The sequence below is a fragment of the Apis florea genome, unplaced genomic scaffold (genome assembly GCF_048593485.1).
Source record: "Apis florea isolate Af1SG1 unplaced genomic scaffold, ASM4859348v1 contig_1914_pilon, whole genome shotgun sequence".
In the NCBI taxonomy this organism is placed as follows: Eukaryota; Metazoa; Arthropoda; class Insecta; order Hymenoptera; family Apidae; genus Apis; species Apis florea.
Window position 1 is genome coordinate 2,343,197 of NW_028256504.1, and position 18,876 is coordinate 2,362,072.

General features: G+C 33.3%; 1 protein-coding gene and 2 long non-coding RNA genes across 5 annotated transcripts in view; 1 reads left to right on the forward strand and 2 right to left on the reverse strand.

Annotated features, from left to right (window-relative positions):
• Positions 1-18,876, forward strand: part of LOC100863755 (uncharacterized) — a 29,618-nt gene that overhangs the window by 2,228 nt on the left and 8,514 nt on the right. Inside the window, exons 2-4 of one of the 3 annotated variants that reach the window (XM_003691019.4) lie at positions 5,153-5,389; positions 14,333-14,545; positions 18,510-18,742. In XM_003691019.4, coding sequence (XP_003691067.2) covers positions 5,153-5,389; positions 14,333-14,545; positions 18,510-18,742 — 683 coding nt within the window. Of the gene's footprint in view, positions 1-5,152; positions 5,390-10,274; positions 10,402-12,888; positions 13,025-14,332; positions 14,546-18,509; positions 18,743-18,876 lie in introns of those variants that run through there. The other 2 variants (XM_012495201.3, XM_012495200.3) reach the window with 2 other exon arrangements.
• LOC147658615 (uncharacterized) lies at positions 8,583-8,939 on the reverse strand. The gene is made up of 2 exons (XR_015294053.1): positions 8,812-8,939; positions 8,583-8,733 (listed from the first exon to the last, which is right to left on the reverse strand). It is a non-coding gene; the product is annotated as an uncharacterized LOC147658615 (long non-coding RNA).
• LOC105737387 (uncharacterized) lies at positions 8,989-9,504 on the reverse strand. The gene is made up of 2 exons (XR_015294017.1): positions 9,412-9,504; positions 8,989-9,152 (listed from the first exon to the last, which is right to left on the reverse strand). It is a non-coding gene; the product is annotated as an uncharacterized LOC105737387 (long non-coding RNA).

Below are 18,876 nucleotides of genomic sequence, written 5' to 3' on the forward strand. Positions count from 1 at the left end.
GTCAAGTTTTCCTCTCTCGAAAACAAAAGGTGGTTTAATTAGCCTCGCCTGCCTCCTTAATTTCCCACGATTCCCGTAAAGTAACGGGAGAGATTGTGGAGGGGAAGGAGGAGGGCGGGGTTCGACCTTCCTCCTCTTCTCACCTACTTTTGCCCTGATTATCCACTTTTCCTCGAACGTGGGCGAGACCACGTGTTGCCTCGAGCTAACTCATCTGAGCGAAAGACACGCACAGGGTGAAAGAATTTCGTAATTTCAATCGTATCGTCTCTTTCCTTCTTCCGAGTTTCTCTCCATTCACGATCGAGCAACCGATCTGGTTAAAAATTTACAGTGATCGAATCTTCCGTGTGTAATATAACCGTGAGAAATCTTTAAAGGAATCAAAGACGAAAATTTATTTAGCGATGAAATGGATATAATCTTCTAGAATACAAATATTGTTCGTAGATATTTATCGTTGTTATTGATCATTTTTCTTTCTGTGCAAATTGTGCGATTTTTCGATAAAAGTTGATGTCTATGTAAATATAAAATTGGAAGATTTTCAGAGGAAGGAAAAAATATTAAAATTTAAAAATCTAATTTTTCATAGCGGTTGAAGAGTGGATAATCTATGAAATTTCTACGAACGTTATAATCGTTATAACCAAAGGATAACGGTTGGAATAGCGGCGACCTGATATTCGCACCGGAATAACTTTTACCCTTTCCACGCAATTGTAACTCGTAACTGTGTCCACTCTACTGACCTACATATAACGCCCGTATGTAACGCGAAATATAAGTAGAGACTCCGTGTTAGGCGTATCGATAATCTGCCTGAGAACAAAGAAGTTTTCTCGTTTCAAAAATAATACATATATAAATTAAGGTTTAAATTGAATCAGGAATGATTTCATTTAAAGAGAGAAAAGTATTATTTCGACACGGTTAATATTTCTCTGAAATCGTGTTAAAAAATTGAAGGGGAAAATTTTCGAACGAAGGATCGGAAATTGAACGTGGAGAGAGAAATGGTCGAGTGAAAAAGTCGAAACTGGTTTCTAGATCTCGATCGTTATCGAGATTTAATTAAAATGTTCGGTGCTTAAATCATTGGAACGATTAGAGATATAAGTATTTCTTTAAGCATATCTTATCACCAGCCTTTGGAAACGTAGAGATATTCCTTCACGCGTAATTGTGCCAACTTTCATCGAGCCGCCATCTCTTTGAACGAGTATAATCGAGATTCTTTGCCATCCTCTTGATTCTTAATTAAAGTTCGTGCTCTCGCGAAACCATTTCCGTTTTCATTTCCGATTCTTTATTATCTTGAATGAACATTTTCAACAATCTGTCAATCTTAACAATATCTTTATAGATCGGGATAAAAATCTAAGCAGTATGAAATTCTCTGGTTTTTTAAATAAGCGGGATAGAATGACGATATTTTCTGTTTTACAAGGATGAAATATTCAATAACTCAATTTTAAACTATCTTGAGATTCTAAATTTCTAACCTCGATTTGTCGAAGGCACATTTTCGAAGGAAATTTTTCTTCTTTCTTTTTAAGAAGAGAAGAGAGAACACGGCTGAGAAGATTTATCTCTCTCATTTATCTCTCTTTCCATCGTACTGTTTTTTCATCGTGCTCACCGGTGAATAAGCGACCTCTTTCCGCAAAGGTCTATGCTTGCCGAAGATTATCGAGCGACATCTCGTTTTCCGCAAAAGTTTCCACTCTTCCTCCAAAGACGACGCTTCGTTGCGTCCGCTTGATGTGGGTCGATCATCGTAATTGTTAAGCCGTAAATCGGGGCAGAACAAAAAAAAAAAAAAAGAAACGTAACTTTATTCCTCGTCTTACGTCGACACTCGCTTTTATCAACGCGTGATTCGAATTGAAAAGAAATACGCGATCATCGAGACTTTTAATCGAGGCAATAATATCATTCTTTTACATTTTTTAATAAATCGCGAAATCAAAAGTCGAAATTCAGTTTACGAAATACGAGGTAACGATAATTATTAAGTTTTAAAATCGGATTTCGTTCGATCAATCATCTCGAGCGTAAATAGCGAGGTTAGAAAAACAACGCTCGCTCGATAATTTCGAAGAAAAGTTATATCGGCTGACATCATTGCTTACACGGCTATAACATCGCCCGTATTAGCAAACACCGATTGCATCAGTGGCCGATTCTAGATTTCCAGTTATGGTTTCACTTTTGTCTTCTTCTTCTTCTTCTTTTTTTTTTATTTGCTCACGTGTTGTGTTCGAATGTTTGGCAAAAGTCGTCGAGAAACGGACAACTTTTTCGATAACTCGTCCTCCTGGAACGAAGCAGGAAGACAAAAGTCTTGCTGATAAATATGTAAATCGCGTACGACGAACCGTTACGTTAGTCGTCATTTCTCTGTGTACAGTCGAAACCGTTTACCAAGGATTGTTAAGGAGTGCCGTTTAGACAAACTTTCCGTGTCGACTATAATTATTCCAATAAAAATTTCGCGTGTTTAACCTCTTTAGCGTCGAATCGGTGCATGCAACCGAGATATTGGATTTTAGCACGTTCCTTTGGCAAGGAAAATCGTAGAGAATTTGATTTCGAGAAGGTGTTTATAAAAATCGAAAATCGATAATTGATCGGCTTATTTTTCACGTATTCGGGAAAGGAACATTCATTTCGCAACACTTCCGTTATCTTCTCGAATATGTGTTTCAAGGTATTGTACATCGCGCACGTGCCATTCCACCATTGTCTCCTAAATGAATTCGTCGAGTTAACACTTTTACAGTTAACACCTTGTTACTCGGGAGTTGCCAGAAGCCGTTATCTGTATAAATCTCATCTCTCATTTTTCTTTTCCGCCTTCGATAATCAACATCCTGCAATAAACCTAAATACCGACACTATTCTATTCCAGACCACTTTCGTTCTAATCTAATCTCTCCACCACGTGATTTGCATTATTTTTATATATATATACAATTTTATAGATCTTGTAATTAGATCGAGTTATTTCTTTCAACGTTCTGTCGAATTCCATGAATTTGAATTTCTCGAGGCAGGAAAAGGGGAGTGAAAAGAATTTTCTTTCAAATTTTTCGAGGTCGAAAGGTAATTGGAAACATCGTTAATCCGGAATCGAAAGATACGAAAGATCAACGCATCTATGCAAATATTTAATCTCTCTCGAGCGTATAAAATACATTTCAAGGCAAGATAAGAAGCGAGTGAAATTCTAAAGTCTAATTCACTCCACTTTCCATTCACCTAAATATATTCCATTCCGTTCCATCGCGCGTAAATTAAGCTAATAAATAAATCCGACTACGTTAATTCGTCTGGATCTCTGAAAAGAGCAGAAATCGATACCGATTTCCGCGTGGAGTCCGCGTGTTTGGAATGCAAATCGACGTTGGAAGGCAAACGCGTCGGATCTTCTCGATTCAATGATCGGAACGGCGATGGCGGATGGACGACAAAAAATGATGGGAGGGAGGAAAGGAAGGAAAAATCGTCGAGTTACGCAAACACGTCGGACGAGGTGAAATTTCGCGAGGTTTTCTTCGCCCTCCCCTCTCTTCCTTCGACGAGCGTGCAAGTACGTAGAACATCGGCACAGTCGATGACTTCCTAGGTGATTGCGCGAAAGCCGCAGGATGTGAGTTGCTTGCATTATCGTTTCCGTCACGGATCCGTGGCGTTTTCTTCTGTTTATCTACGCCCACCAGCGAGCAACTAGTTACCAAAGATTATTGATTTAACGGCTCGTGATGCCCTCGTGATAGAATCTCGCTCGAAATAGTTTCGTACTGGTTGTTGGTAGGGTAGAGTTGGACTTAAGTGGGGGAGAGGTATTTTGTTGGTAATAAAAATTGGAAAATGAGAAAAGCTTGGAAAAAGTTTCTTTTTAAAATAAGCGAAGCTTGAATTATCATTGGGAATGGAAAGACGTAAAAAATGAATTGATTATTTATTTTGTTAATTTCTATAAAAATTTTTAATTCTAATTTCTATTTCATATTATTTCATAATTAAAATTGGATAAGAATCTTTCATCACAATTTCTATATTCTATGTATGATTGTACATACAGACATTTTATGTTATTTTCTAGTAGATCCGGCGTTTGTTCGAATAACAATCAAATTTCATATTTAGATCGTGTATTTTATACTTTTCTATGTATTTCTTTTTCATATTCGTTAAAATAAATATTAACTTTATCTCGAAACATTTTCCCTAAAAAATAATGCAATTCTTCGATCTTTCGTGACTAATTATACGAATAATGCAACGTTTTATTGCTCGGTTGGTAATCGGTGTACGTGGTATGCACCGTGGCTCACAATGTTGTTGGCCTCAGGTAGGACATGCAACTCACGTCATCACGCACGAGCTGCATTAAAGTCATTGTAAACCGGGACGTTGCCTCATCGAGCGTTGGAGTTTTCAACTCGATGATTTCAATGGCCAGCCTCGTCGCCTTCGTGAACACGAATAGACATTCAGCTCACCGATTCAGTCTTTTTCCCCCCTTGCGTTTTGCCTCTTTCCGTTCGCTTTACGCAATTAGAATCAAAGATCGATCGAAGACACTGGTCGCTTGTTTTGCCGATTTTCATTATGTTTTTATGTAATGTATAAGAGTTTCTTTCATTTAAACGTTTTTTCAATGCGATATAATTACTTCTTTCTTCGAATATTTCGTTTCAACAAGCAAAATAGAGAAATTATTTGTGAAATGTATCAGCGGCGGCATGGATCAGTTCGAACGATCCAGGCCATTGTTTAATGGTCCAATATTTCAAGCTATTCAATCAATTACATAGTTTCTTATGTCTTCTTATGCTTCTACGACGATAATTAAACGATTGATCATGAGGTAAAACCTCGTTTATCACTTCAAACTGCGGCGTTCCACTACAATTATCGAGGCAATATATCCAAGTGTATCATGCATAACATTTATAAAAATTAAACAAGAACAAGTGGTTTTCTTATAACTCTACATTATCGATCGAGGCTCGAACACGATTGAAACTGTCCAACTACACGATCATTATTATTATTAGTTGTTATGCCGATGTTTAGCGCGTTAAAGCTTGATAAATGGCACCGGTTACTCGATAATGATGACATCTTTGTCGGTTTACAGGTTGCGACGGTGCCGGATGCGGCTACCCTGGGGCCCCAGCGCATAGTAGCGTCCGGTTCACGGGTGCAAGTGCCGAGGATGTTATAGATGAGGAGGATGCCCTTCTAAAGGACACGGTGCTGCTCGAGGGCACCGTGGCCACGTATTCCTGCGAACGAGGCTTCGAGCTCCTCGGCCCTGCGCGAAGGCAGTGCCAAGTTGATGGCTCTTGGACACCGGAAGGAGTGCCATTTTGCGGTAAGTTTTTATTATAAAATTTTCGAACACAAAATGGAAAGTATATTTATAAAGTGATTTTAATAACTAATTTCAATCAAGTTCCAAATTAAGCAATATTAAAGAGTAGAGTTAAATATCGTTCAATTTTTATCCTTTGATTTTTGCCCGTATTCTTTTGTATTATTATAATTCTCACGTTCGAAGGTGAATAGGTTGTATCGGAGGATTTGAATGGCAATTGAGAAAGGAATATTGTATGTAAAAGACACAAGATTGCGCTGACAAAAGAATTGTTGGACAAAAGGTGTTGGTATGTGATCGGGGGAGGGGGAGGGGGAGGGGGGGGAGAGCAAATACGTTTGCGGATGTAGGTTTAAGAGAAAGTTTCACGTTCCAAGGAAACTTGTATACGTATTTCCGGTCACGCCTGTTTTATCAAATAACGAATTGATATTTACGACGCCGTACCTTCGCAGCATAATAATAATTGTCAAGCAAAAAAAAAAAAAAGAAAAAAAAAATTCAAACGAAACGTTAGATTTCAGTGTTAGGAAGCAATTAATACAATATTAAATTACTGTCAACAAGAATAATTCTGAAATTTAAAAATCAAAATTAAAATTAGAATTTGATGCTTTTTGAAATTTTTTTTTTTCTTTTCAATTCAAAAATAATTCTACAAGGAGAACGTACGTATGAATCGTCGGTACGAAAAGTTTTCGGGAGGCAAGTGACCTGATTCAGGGTGTCCTTGACCGAGGAGACAGTAAAAGAAATGGGAAAGATAGTGGGGGCCTTACACCGTTAAGTCTGAACCTGTTACCTCCTAACAACGCCCGCGGCCTTCTCAACCTGGCGCGCATTCCTCGCATAGGATCTGTCCTTCCTGGCCCACCTCGAATTTATTTCCTCCTTTAACATTCCGATCTCTCGAGATCAACCCTTCGCTCGAATTCGATACAGCTTATAAATTTATTTGAAGTAATTAAAAATTGTGATTAAAATTTCATCTTAGAATTGAATCGATGAATGATTGAAAAATGGATGGAAGGAAACGAGTAAAGTAAGAAAAAAAAAAAAGAAACGATGGCATTTGAGTTTTTTTTTTTTTTCTCTTCTAAAGTAATATCAATCACTTTAATCTTCTCGCTTAATCTGATTCTTTTTTGCCTCCTTACTTGAAAGAGATTTTTTTTTTTTTTTTTTTGGAATTTTATTGCACAAACAGTTATCATCTATGACGAAATGAATTCGTCTTGTCCAATAACAACAAAAATAATAGCTGTGAATGAACTTTAGAGAGGATAAAAATATTAAATATTATCCAAACGATTGAAGAAAATTTCATGAACGATAAAAATAAGTTACTTATAACAATAAATCAAAAGTTTGAGCAATATATATATATATATATATACTCTTATTAATTTTATTTTTATCTTTAATACGACTCAAATCGTACGAGATGTAACCGACAATCCAAAGAAACGGCATAAAATATCCGAGAACTGGGTCGTCATGGCGTCGAATTAGAACTACGTGATTCCGACACGGTGGAACGATTGCAACATTTGTCCTCCACCTTATTCAAAGTATTTTTGCAGTTGAAAAAAATTACACGCACATTCCAATACCGATCTTGTATCTGTATATTGAAAAACAGTTAATTTTTACCTTTTTCTCCCCCTTTTTTTTCATTTATCGATAAGATGAAAAAGAACTTCCAAAGTATACTTTAATCGATACGTTACATAAATTTCCATTCGATCAGCATAAATGATAAACCAAGAGGTATACAGTATATATATATATATGTAAGTAAAGTTTGAGTAATCGATGAAGCATATAAAGTATAAGTATGTTGGAAAGCAGCTTCATCGCGAATCCCATCAATCCTTTTACCGTTGCTGAACTTCTATCGTGTAACGATCTTTGACTGGATAAAAGATATTATTTAAGATATTATTGCGAATGATGGCCGCGTTATCTATTGATATCTATTGGCATTATATTGGGTTGATTCGCGATCGATGAGGATCCGTGTGTATTCTTGTAGAATTAAAATTATTTTTTCACTCGAGGAATAATATTAAATTTTATATTTATTCAATGGAAATAATGGCATTGAATTTTATCGTTTTACTAATGGACACTTCCTTATTTGAAATATGATAAAAATGCTTTTCAGTTTTGCTGTTTTCTTTTACTAATATTCGAATTATTTACGATCCTTCAATGTCCGTATAAAATGAGGGAAATTAGAAAAATTAAATGTTTTTCAAATTTTTTTTCTGAATATATTGCAATAGTAAAATTTTTTCCTTTCCAATGAAAAACTAAAAAAAAGGAACTTTTAAAGATGAACAAATTCCTATAAAAAAAATTAAATTAATTATCCAAAAATCCTGACACATCGGTTGGAAAATTCGCCGAATTGTGAATATTTTAATTTCCCAAGTTTTCCAAGTAATTTCGAAGAGGTGTTTCGATCGCTCGAGAGAAACCGTACCACTTTGTTTGATTTCAACCAACAGACCTGAACAGCCAATGAAGCGGTATTTAAAACTTACTCACTCAACGATGTTCATAAAAATTGGAGCATGAAGATTTTCGATCTTTCAACTTCGTTTAATCCGAAAGTTTCGATTGATTTTCGAATGGATAAAAAAAAAAAAAAAAATAAAGAAATAATAGAAATATTTTGTAAACGACGTAATAATAAAATTATACAATATATTGCTTAGATTGTTCTACATACTGGTTAAGAATATTTTATACAATTTTACAACATAACAGTATTAAACAACTGTTATCATCATTCTTATTTGTGCAACGAACAAATCACATTTTGCAATTTTTCTCTTTTCTCGGGAATATATACATGCTCGGGATCGGTTGCTATTATAATTCATATAATATATTATAATTTGACATGGACTGATTTCATGAATAAACAAGCAGGCAGAGATTTCGCAGTGTCGGTAAGCGTTTTCTCGTAATTTTCTGCCAGCCTCGACAGCGGATTGCCACTTACGCACTTATGCGTGAACTTGACTTTTCGAAGGTAAACTTGTACGCCGTTCACTGCTGCCTGGATACGTAATCGCGTTTATTTACCGTAATTTTAATTACCGAGTGTAAATAAAAGGATGGGGGGCAGGGAAAAAAAGATACTGTTCCATTCTGTGATACAGTGATTCCCAAGTTTTAATCAGTCATCGAGATCAAAAAATTTCGAGACGTTTCTTCGAGACGTACATAATTGCTATATGCTCATAGTTGAATGATGGTGTAAAGATAAGATGAAAAATTTCCTTGGTAAGTGAGCCATTTTCATTGATTTTTATTTAAAAAGTTTGGTCCTTAAAAAAATGTGCACAAATAGATCGATTAATTATAAATAATTTCTAAGAAGAAAGAAAGAGGGGAAAAGTGAATACCTTTTTTAAATCCGTCTCGAAACGCATGCTATAATCGTTCCTGGAAAATGCAGTTCCAACGAAGCGGATGCATCGATGATCTCGTTTCTAGTTATCGAGTAAAATCGCGTTCCTTTTTTTTTTTTTTTTTTTGCATCCGCCAAGTGCGCACCGCATAATTTTTACACCAACTTTCACTTGTTTTCTTTCGATTTTTCCATCCGTAAAGGTTCTAATCATCGTCTTCAAAGCTCCCCGATGAGAGTTAAACACCGTTTGTGCTTTTGCAAATTCTTTTCTTCTCGGAGAGATCGTAAACTCGTATTTATGACTGGCACGATGATGAACTCGTTCGATACTTTCTACGAATGTAATGTAAAACGCAGTTAGCATTTTCGCAGTTGCAAATGCGAGATCATTTTTTTTTTAATATAATTTTTTTTACGAATGTAGAATTAAAAATGATATTTGATCATTTTATATCTTTTACAAATTAAGCAAATTATAATGCAAGAAGCGATTTAAAATTTCTTGGAAAAAATACACATATATATATACGATTATTTTGATCTTAATTAGAGTTTCAATGATATGCAAATACTTACGATTAACATTCTCCACCTTTAACATTGTTCCGTGCATAGAAATAGAAAATAGCTTCGCATGCATATGCGTGACCACTAACTGGCAATAACGTGCTAAAATTGAACTATTACAATCGACCAATTACGGTTTAATCGCTTCAACGCTTCTTAGCATGTAAATCACTTGTATCTGTATTCCAATCGTTAGTCATACTTATAAATATTCAAATAATGCACCTATGTACATAGATACATGTTTTGCGTTTAAAATGTTGAAATAATAATATATATATATATGTACTCGTGTTAATTTAAAAATTTATAGAAGTAAGGCCGAAATAAATCAAAAAGTTTCGAAGCAAATAAATAAAAAATTAAGAATAAAAAAAATTGGAAGCTTCGTTTTCTAGTTATCAAGAATATTTTCATCGATTTTCAATAACTTCTTCTCTTATTTTGCCTTTTAATTTTCTTTAAACAATTTCTACATAAAAAAAATATATACTTTAAAGAAAAATACTCGATCGTTTCCTTAAAATCATATATTGTCAACTATGTTGTTGCAATAAAAAAAAAATTCGCAAAACTACAATCTTAATAACGAGAAACCGCTTTCCTTTGTTCCGGTCTTGGTCGATAACTATACCAGCACGTGGTGAAACTCGTCTCTCTTTTTGCTCGATCCAACGTGTTTGAATAGATATATCGAAACCTTTCGTAATAATCCGTCTAAGAAGTAACTGTAAATTATGACGTATCCACGTGTGTGTCGAGAGCGTGTGTGGGAACGGGTATAACTGAAAGGAGTCGGTATGTAGGTTTAGGTCGAGAACGCATCAATTACACGTTCTCTGTGTAGTCTATCTGCATTTTATTGGATAGAACGTATCTCGACTTTGTAATCGGATAATTTTTTTTTTAAAAGCTATTTAAAAACTGTTCGAATGCTTTCGAAGTTCGAATTCTTTGGCTTCGTGATCTTGGCTTCTTTTCCTTCTTCGCATATTCACGGTTTTCTTTGCTCGAGGTAGGTACGACTAGGTTATGTTTATATATACATAGTACACACCTATATGCTCTAATATGTTAAGTCAATGTAGGATGTAAGAATAGCTTATTCAGAGTCAGAATTTGAGTCAGAGTTTGAATTTTATAGTAAAAAGTTGTCATTTTCTTATATTTGAATATAAGTGATTTTATTCAATTGGCTTTTTAAATTGAAAGTTCGTATTTCTTGATTTCCTGCTTTGGGAATATTCACATTGTGTCTTTGCTTGAGAAAATATTGATATTTTCATCACGTAATCCTCTGATAGTCAATGTAGTCTACTTACAATCATTCTAGAATATAAATCGATTTTGGAATCAGATACCTTTTTTAGAAATCTTTCCAATGCTTTAGAAGTTTGAATTTCTTGGCTTCGATTTTCTATTTGAATATTCAAAATTTTTCACTTGATAGAATAATAATCAATATTTATGATTAGGTGTATTTTTTAAATGCTGTGGAACTTTGAATTTCTTTTGTATTCGATAAAATTCTTTTTAAATACAATACATAATTATATCTATATATAATTATGTGCATAATCCGTATATAGTATTATGAGGATTTTGTGAAACGTAGATGTTGATGTTTGTACGTGTAAAATGTACCATTTACAATGATTGAATTTAGTCCAAGGAGAATGTTTAATGTCTTTTTACCATAAAAGCAAGTAAAATTTCCTTTTATGACTTTTGATCACTGTAATCTGATGATCTTATAATCTTATCTTAAAATTCCATCGTATCGAGTCATAAAAGTATTTACTATACATTTATAGAAATATTCGTAAATCTTGAATAATTTATCGTTCAATCTTACATGATGAAACACTATTCGACTAATCCTTATCCAATAACTGTAGATATAATTAGGATATAAGTCACAGCTTTTTATTCGAAACATCCTCAGAAATTGAACAGTTAGAAAGATAGAATATATGGTTTGTACGGTGTGCACAATGTAACGTTATAACAGACTTGTCCCCTCGCTAATGTCCTCCGCACAATGCTTTTGCTGTCTCATTCGTATATCTTCCAATTGTTCTGCAAGTATATATATTTTTAAGGTCGTGGCTTTACAGATCGTACTCGTGAATTTTTAAAAAATAAGACAATGTTGAAACAGTACTCTCTATTATATAGTACTATCTACTCTCATCATTCTCATAATCATGAAGTAACATACATGTTTTCTCAAGTTTGAACGATCTCGATTTTGAAACTTATAGAATTGTTCGAATATCGAGTAGATTTTTGTCAATTTTTTCAAATTAGAATTTTTGTAATTAAAAAATTTTTTAATAGATTCTATAACATAATATTATAAATATATTTAAAATCTTATTTTTTCCCTAATATACTATGCATCATTAATCTAATGCCTCTATACGTGTACGTTTATTAGAGGTTTGCCTATTAAAGAGATTTCACAGTGACATTAGCTTCGGCCATAATTTCTCCCCATCGTCTGAATGAATTAGCAACGCCGATTTATAGGGGTCGATCAGGATTAACCTCGATTGCTTCACGTAAAATAATTTTTACCAATTACGCGTTCTTCATTTGCAGAAAGGAATCACGATTTTTATTTATATTTCGCTATTATGATTTATAACTGTATCTATTATATTTATTCTATTTTATATTGCTAATTTTATCTATAAATACAAAAATAACACCGATCTTAAGTACATTTTCTCAACTTATACATTTTCTCATTCATAGAATCCATATTCCGTTTATTTCATTCATTTATTTTTCTTTTGTATAATATCTATCTATATTTATTTTATCCGAAAAGAAAATTTTTAGTATGATCCATCATGTTCCAACTTAACCTCAATTCTATCTCGCGATATAATCAAATACCAATATCGATATTAAATTCGATCTACTATCGATCTTCGATCTTCGATTCTTTACGCGCCAATTTTCATCAAAAAATTTTCAAACTTAATCTTTACGATTTCCTTCCATCCATAGAACTTAGCTAGTTATAAGTGGCGCTTCGATCAGGCATCAACCTAGATGGCAAAAATGGCGATCTTGTTTCGAGTGATGCGTTAACCGCGATCGTGGCAATGCCAGTTAGGCGCCGATAAAATTCTCACGTTACGGTACAGTAAAACTACCGCAAGCTCGGTAACTTCTTCGCGAATGTGCAACGTGCACAAAAGTTTCGCGAATAACATCTGCGTGCCAAACGAGTGTTCAACCGTACGATACCCGACCTTCTTCTCGTTCAATGGGAATGGCAATGAGGCGCGTAAATTTTCTCAGAGCCTCGTAGAAAAGTAATTCGTCCTTCTATGACAGAGGCTGGATATCGATGATATGAATCAGCCTTGCAGTTATGTTCATGATTTCATACGAATGTTTTTGTATGAAGTATAATATAATTTTATGAATCGATATAGTGTAATTTTCAATTTTGTAAATTGATAAAGTTCGAAAATTGAAAAATGGAAGATTATCTCGTTGAAGTTGTACCGATTATTAAATAGAATACCACTAATTATTTGTGTGTGATATATCATGATGTCTTCAAAGTCTTTTCGATGAAGTTGAGTGGAAATAGGATATCATTGAATCAATAATTTATGGTGAGTCAGCTTTATGATTGCCATTGTGCTAATTATTGAATATTGCAAACTGTTTTATACAAGGTTGATGTAATATAATATATACGATATTATTTATAGTATTTGATGATTGGTAATAGATGTAGTGAATCAATTTTGTAATTAGATTTATCGGAATAGTGTTAATTGTTGAGACTTCTTAAAGAATAACGTAGAATGTGTAAAGGGTGTCAAATATAAATGAATATATAATTTAATATAATGCTCGTTAATATGTGGAACGTTCTAATTAATAATCTTAAGTAAATCAGGACATGAGATTGCGAGAAAGGTGATTCTTTATGTTTTTACTTTACTTTCGATATTCTTGCTTTACTTTACGGAATTTAATTATCGAATTATTATTTACAAGAATTTCAATCTCAATTTTAATTTCTCATTAGATATTTTTATTTAAATTATTTTATACGCTTTTTTCTCGATCAAAATTACATTTTATTCAAATAAATATATCTTGAATTATTGTCTTTCCAGGTAAAAAGTTTACAACAATATATATATTAAATTATCTACATGACGGAAGAACGATAATCAATTACAAATTTAAAACTTTTCGTTGCTAAATTATCGAAATAAATCAGTAAAAAATTCAAACAAATAGATAATTTTCAAAAAAGCATGATTTATACTGATTGAGCTTTCGAATCCTTCGACTATAAATCTTAATTTTAATTGAGTTATGTTCACAATTATCTTATACGTATTTAATGCAACGAATAAACGTCCTAATCGACGATAATTGTCAAGGGATCGAAATCTGGTATAACCAGTTTCAAGATAGTTATAGTCTCTAATAACTATAATAGCATACGAGTTAATGTAACGACGTTTTGCACATTATGAGCACGTGTGGCAAGTACCGCAATTGGGGCGGGGCACGTCGTGTGCGATGCATCGTGTTGTGCACTTGGTATCTAGGAATGCAAGAAACCGCACAAGGGATGCGCAAGAAAAGACTAATCTGGCTGTCGCGTGTCTTGCGGTTTATTTCGTCATCACCTCGATGGAAATCTCGAAAGGAATTTCTCAAACTCGTTTCGCTCTGAATACGAAATTTTAACCCCTTAATAAATTGCGCGTAAAATTTCACGTCAAATATAATGAAAATAATTAATTAATATTTTTCTCAATATCTTCTGGAATATTTTCTGGGATAAGTAGTATTTTTCTCTTTAATTTTACAAAGTTTCCTCTTTATATAACTTAAGTTTAAGTGAAAATCTAAGATTTTCTATATTCATATTTCTAATTTCTTTTTTTAAATTACAGTTTTAAATGTTGCCGGAGGCAAAGCTCCTATGCAATCGAGCACCTCGGAGGGTGGAATTCCACAGCGTGCGGTGGATGGCAGCAGTGGACAGATTTACACCCCTCAAACTTGCACCCTTACGAGACCAGAGCACAGACCCTGGTGGTACGTGAACCTGCTTGAACCCTATATGGTGCAATTGGTACGACTTGACTTTGGTAAACCATGTTGCGGTAAGTAACAATATTAGGAGCAGAATTTCATTCCAAAATTCTGAACCTTCTTTTATCTAATATTTGATCTAATGAATGATTATATATTTAATCACAACAAATTTTAATCAAACAAATTTTCATTTTATTTAATCCCATTTATTAAAAATATCATAATTTACAGAGATAATAAGTACGTAAAAAATTTTTTCCGATAAATAAACAAACAAATAGTTATGAATAGAGTTAAAAAAAATCAAACCAACAATATCCAACAATACGATAATCAGAAAAAAGAATTCCAAATACCAAATCAGACTAAGGAATGAATCATTTTGATGAATCGTTGGTGAAAATGGTCAGGAAGCGTAAACACAAAGTTTAATCCCTGCAACGCGATGGAACGCCACTTTCATTTCAATGACGCGATCTCCCTCGGCTTTCTATCGATAAACAACCAATTACGGGAGCAACCAATAACGACGCTTTAGCGAGTGAAAATTTTTCGCACAATTCGGAAATCGAAGGCGATTGATGAAGTAGTTATCGACACTTTCACGCCATCTTGTACATTTTATCCTTAGAATATAATCCTCGTGAAATTTGATGGATACTCGTGTATATTGAAAAATTGAAACATTATCGAAGCAATTAAAATTTTCAAATTTGAAATTTGAAACTTTCTAAGAGAAGTTTGAGTTAATACAGAAAATTCATCGTTGTGAAAATTGATTAGTAATAAATAGAGTTGACTTTGAAAGTCATAGACATAATTGCAATATTTCCAAAGAATATTTTCAATTTTGCCAAAGATACTTGTACATTTAATAATATTTATGTAATTGCAAAAATTGTAATTTAACTTGGCAGTTCTTAAAAACTTGAATTCTTCGAGTAATATGTTTATATATATTCAAAATATCTAATCGAATTGATATCGTAAATTGATATGCATGAAAAAGTAAATAGCATCGTTTTCTAACGATCGAGTGAAAAGATTTTTGCTGTCGAACTGGAAAGTTTCTAGAAGTTTTCACGCGTGCCAATAATAAAGTAAAAGAAAAGATTTATTTGAAAGACACAATGTTATTTTATGTATCGATCGTTACCATTAATCGACATATATTTACAAGAAAGTATCGGTTTATTATTCAGAATATATATATCTGAATATTAATTTAATAATATTTTAGCTTTATTGAATATCGTACAAAAAGCATGAAAGCATACGAGAATCCAAGATTCTAATGTACTTATTCCATAATCAAGAAAACATCGTGCAACTGCAAAATTAATTTCCATTTTATTATTTTATTTTATCTCGTCTATCAACTCCATTAATCCTCCCGTATTATAATCGTTTAAATCCAGATGTATCTTAGAAAAATATTAAAGAAACTGTTGCACAATTGACATAAAATTTTATGAACAATAATAAAAGTATCGAACTGCCAATAATGTCATTATGAAAACAATGTTGCAATTTTGTTTTAAACCGTAACATTTTATGTTACTCGGAATTTATAATAGATATTTATTAACGAATCAGTCGTAAATTTTCGTTACCAATTTATTTTATTCCTCTTATTATTCCGCAATTCAGTTAGAATAAATTTAGTTATGAGTTTAAGTAATGGAGATTCGTATTACCGATCAAACAAGGGAAAACTTTCACTGTTAAACGAAATGACTGATAATAGCGTGCCGTTTACACGGAAATAAAGAGTGAGAGTAGTTTTGTTATTCTTGGAAGAAATTTATTGCACTCTTCCTTAAAAAAAAAAAAAAAATAATAATTTTCAACCTTTCACGAAACAGCATGCATCGCAAACGTTATATTGTATAATAATATTAGAGATGGTATATCGATGGTTCGACGTAGTGTAGAAAATTCTTTGGAAACTTGCTTTCTTTTTTGTTAATGTACTTTCATATTTTTCGTTTAATTGTTAGACGATTAATTAAAAAGACTATAAACTTTCAAGGAAAGATTCGAAATTATTATTTTCTCAGGAAAGTACAAATACAAGTATAAACATTTTTTTTTTAATTCTCTCTTATTCGAGGAAAGCCGATGTTATTTAAATATTTAAACAGAAAGAATTTTCGAGGAACTTCTAAATTTTATAATTTAATCATTTCAATTTTTACAAATTTTACTGTATTAAAAATTCAAAATTTAACATCTCTACTTCATCGATCCAACAATTGTTTCCTAAATTAATTATTAATATACGTTAAAAATTCCAAACAAATTCAGAATTAAATATACGTTTCTAACTCAATCATTAATTCATCCACATTGCATATGCAAACATGCAAATGGACTCGAGAGTATACTTATTACGAATACTTAAATTTTATATCTTTTATTTATTTTATTTATTTATTTTTTTTTCCTTCTCCCTATAATTCTAAATCCGTAATACTTTTGTTACATCGCACACAAAAATTGTGTGTTATCTAAATAAATAACTTATTCCAACACCCGTTTCCTCCTTGGTCACGATTCACCTAACATTCGCACGTGACGTTAATCTTCGTGTTTCGCCGATGAACAAGCATAGTGTATCGTAATTAAATCGACTGGATATTTTACAAGGAGAAGCAACTTTCACGCGGTTAATACCGATAAGAGGCTATTAGCGAAGAGTTTTAATTATGATCAAGATCATTTATCGTTAACCAAACGCGAGCTCGCCGTTTCCGGCAATACGAAAAGAAAATGCCAACCAGTTATGATTATAGCTCATACGTACGTGAAATAAACAACGAAGCAACTCGATAGCCACGAATGAAAGAAAAATAGGGATTTTTATTCTAGGGTGAAAAACTCTAAGAATTCTATTTATTTGTCACTAGAAATTGATTTTCAAAAGTTGCATATCCTGAAACTTTTCGAAAGTGCGTACTTATTTTATCTCCGCTCTTTTCTTTTCTTTTTAAAAACTAAAATATACGTTTACAAGTAAAATTGTATTTACGATAGAAAGAATGCAGAATTGAGAATTAATCTTTTGGATTTGTTCAAAATCAAATTTAATTCACAGTTAACCAATAGTAACAATTTATAACTTTGATTCAATCTATATTAATCAATTAAAACTGATAATTCACAAATATAACTCGACTATAAGGTACACTATAAAGATCTCAAAAAGCAGAATTTCTTCGAATGATCTCGAACCATCACCAACCATACCGCATCGTTAGAAACGCGTTTTCTAATATCACGGGATGACTCGTGACGTTTCTCGACAGGCTGAATACTTTATATATATATATATATATATATGTATATACATACACGTATAAACAAGAAATTGTCGCTGTTTCGAAGACGATTACACGGGGACAAAACGTGGAAAGCATGTAATTGGCGTTGGCCATCCATCTAGTCACACCTGGAGTACTTTCCAGGTCGGAAGATGTAGTCCTTGCCTAGGCACCTGGATTATTTCATTTTATCCGTTCAAATGCCATGTTTTGCGATTCCAGGGTAATAATTTGTGCGGCACAAGTGAAAGCATGGATCGATTCTGATCCATGGATCCTGTGAAAAATTTGTGATACTTAATAGGGGAGAGTATCCCGGCTTCGATGGATTGGCGTGTTCTGTGCATTGTTATCCTGTTGAATGAAAGAGATATCAAATTGTAATTTATGTCAATAATTTTTAATTTTGCTTCTCTTCAGATACTCTTCAAATATTTTTATGATGGCGTGAAAAATTCTGTCCAATTTCTACTTAAAGAGCGGACACTGCATCACTTCCTCGTCTTTGTTACTTAATCTCACTCAAAAAAAAAAAAAGAACTATTAATAATTGAATAATCACGTTTTTGCTTGAATCGAAATCAATAGAAACCTATAAAAAAAATGCAATCAATCGATTTTGATTATTTCCAATATAGATCTCACTTATCGCATAGATTATCGAAACGTTATCGACTTCAAATTTCTCACGCACGTTCTCTGATTACAGGCGATGATATACCAGGAACAATCGTGGTTCGTGTCGGAAACAATCGGCCGGACTTGGGAACGAATCCAATTTGCAATCGTTTCACCGGCCCCCTCGAAGAAGGCCAACCTCTTTTCCTACCCTGTAATCCTCCTATGCCAGGAGCTTTCGTTTCCGTGCATTTGGAGGCGAACACACCGACACCAATCCCAGTCCAACTCTCTTTGTGCGAGGCTTTCGTGTATACCGATCAGGTGTATACCACAGAATTACTTGAAACGGGTAAAAAATGTTAGGTTGTGCCAAAAGTTCTTTTCGTTATTTGGTTTGACGAGGAAATTTTATGAAATATCATCATAAGTAGGAAAAAAATAAGGAATCTTTTGGA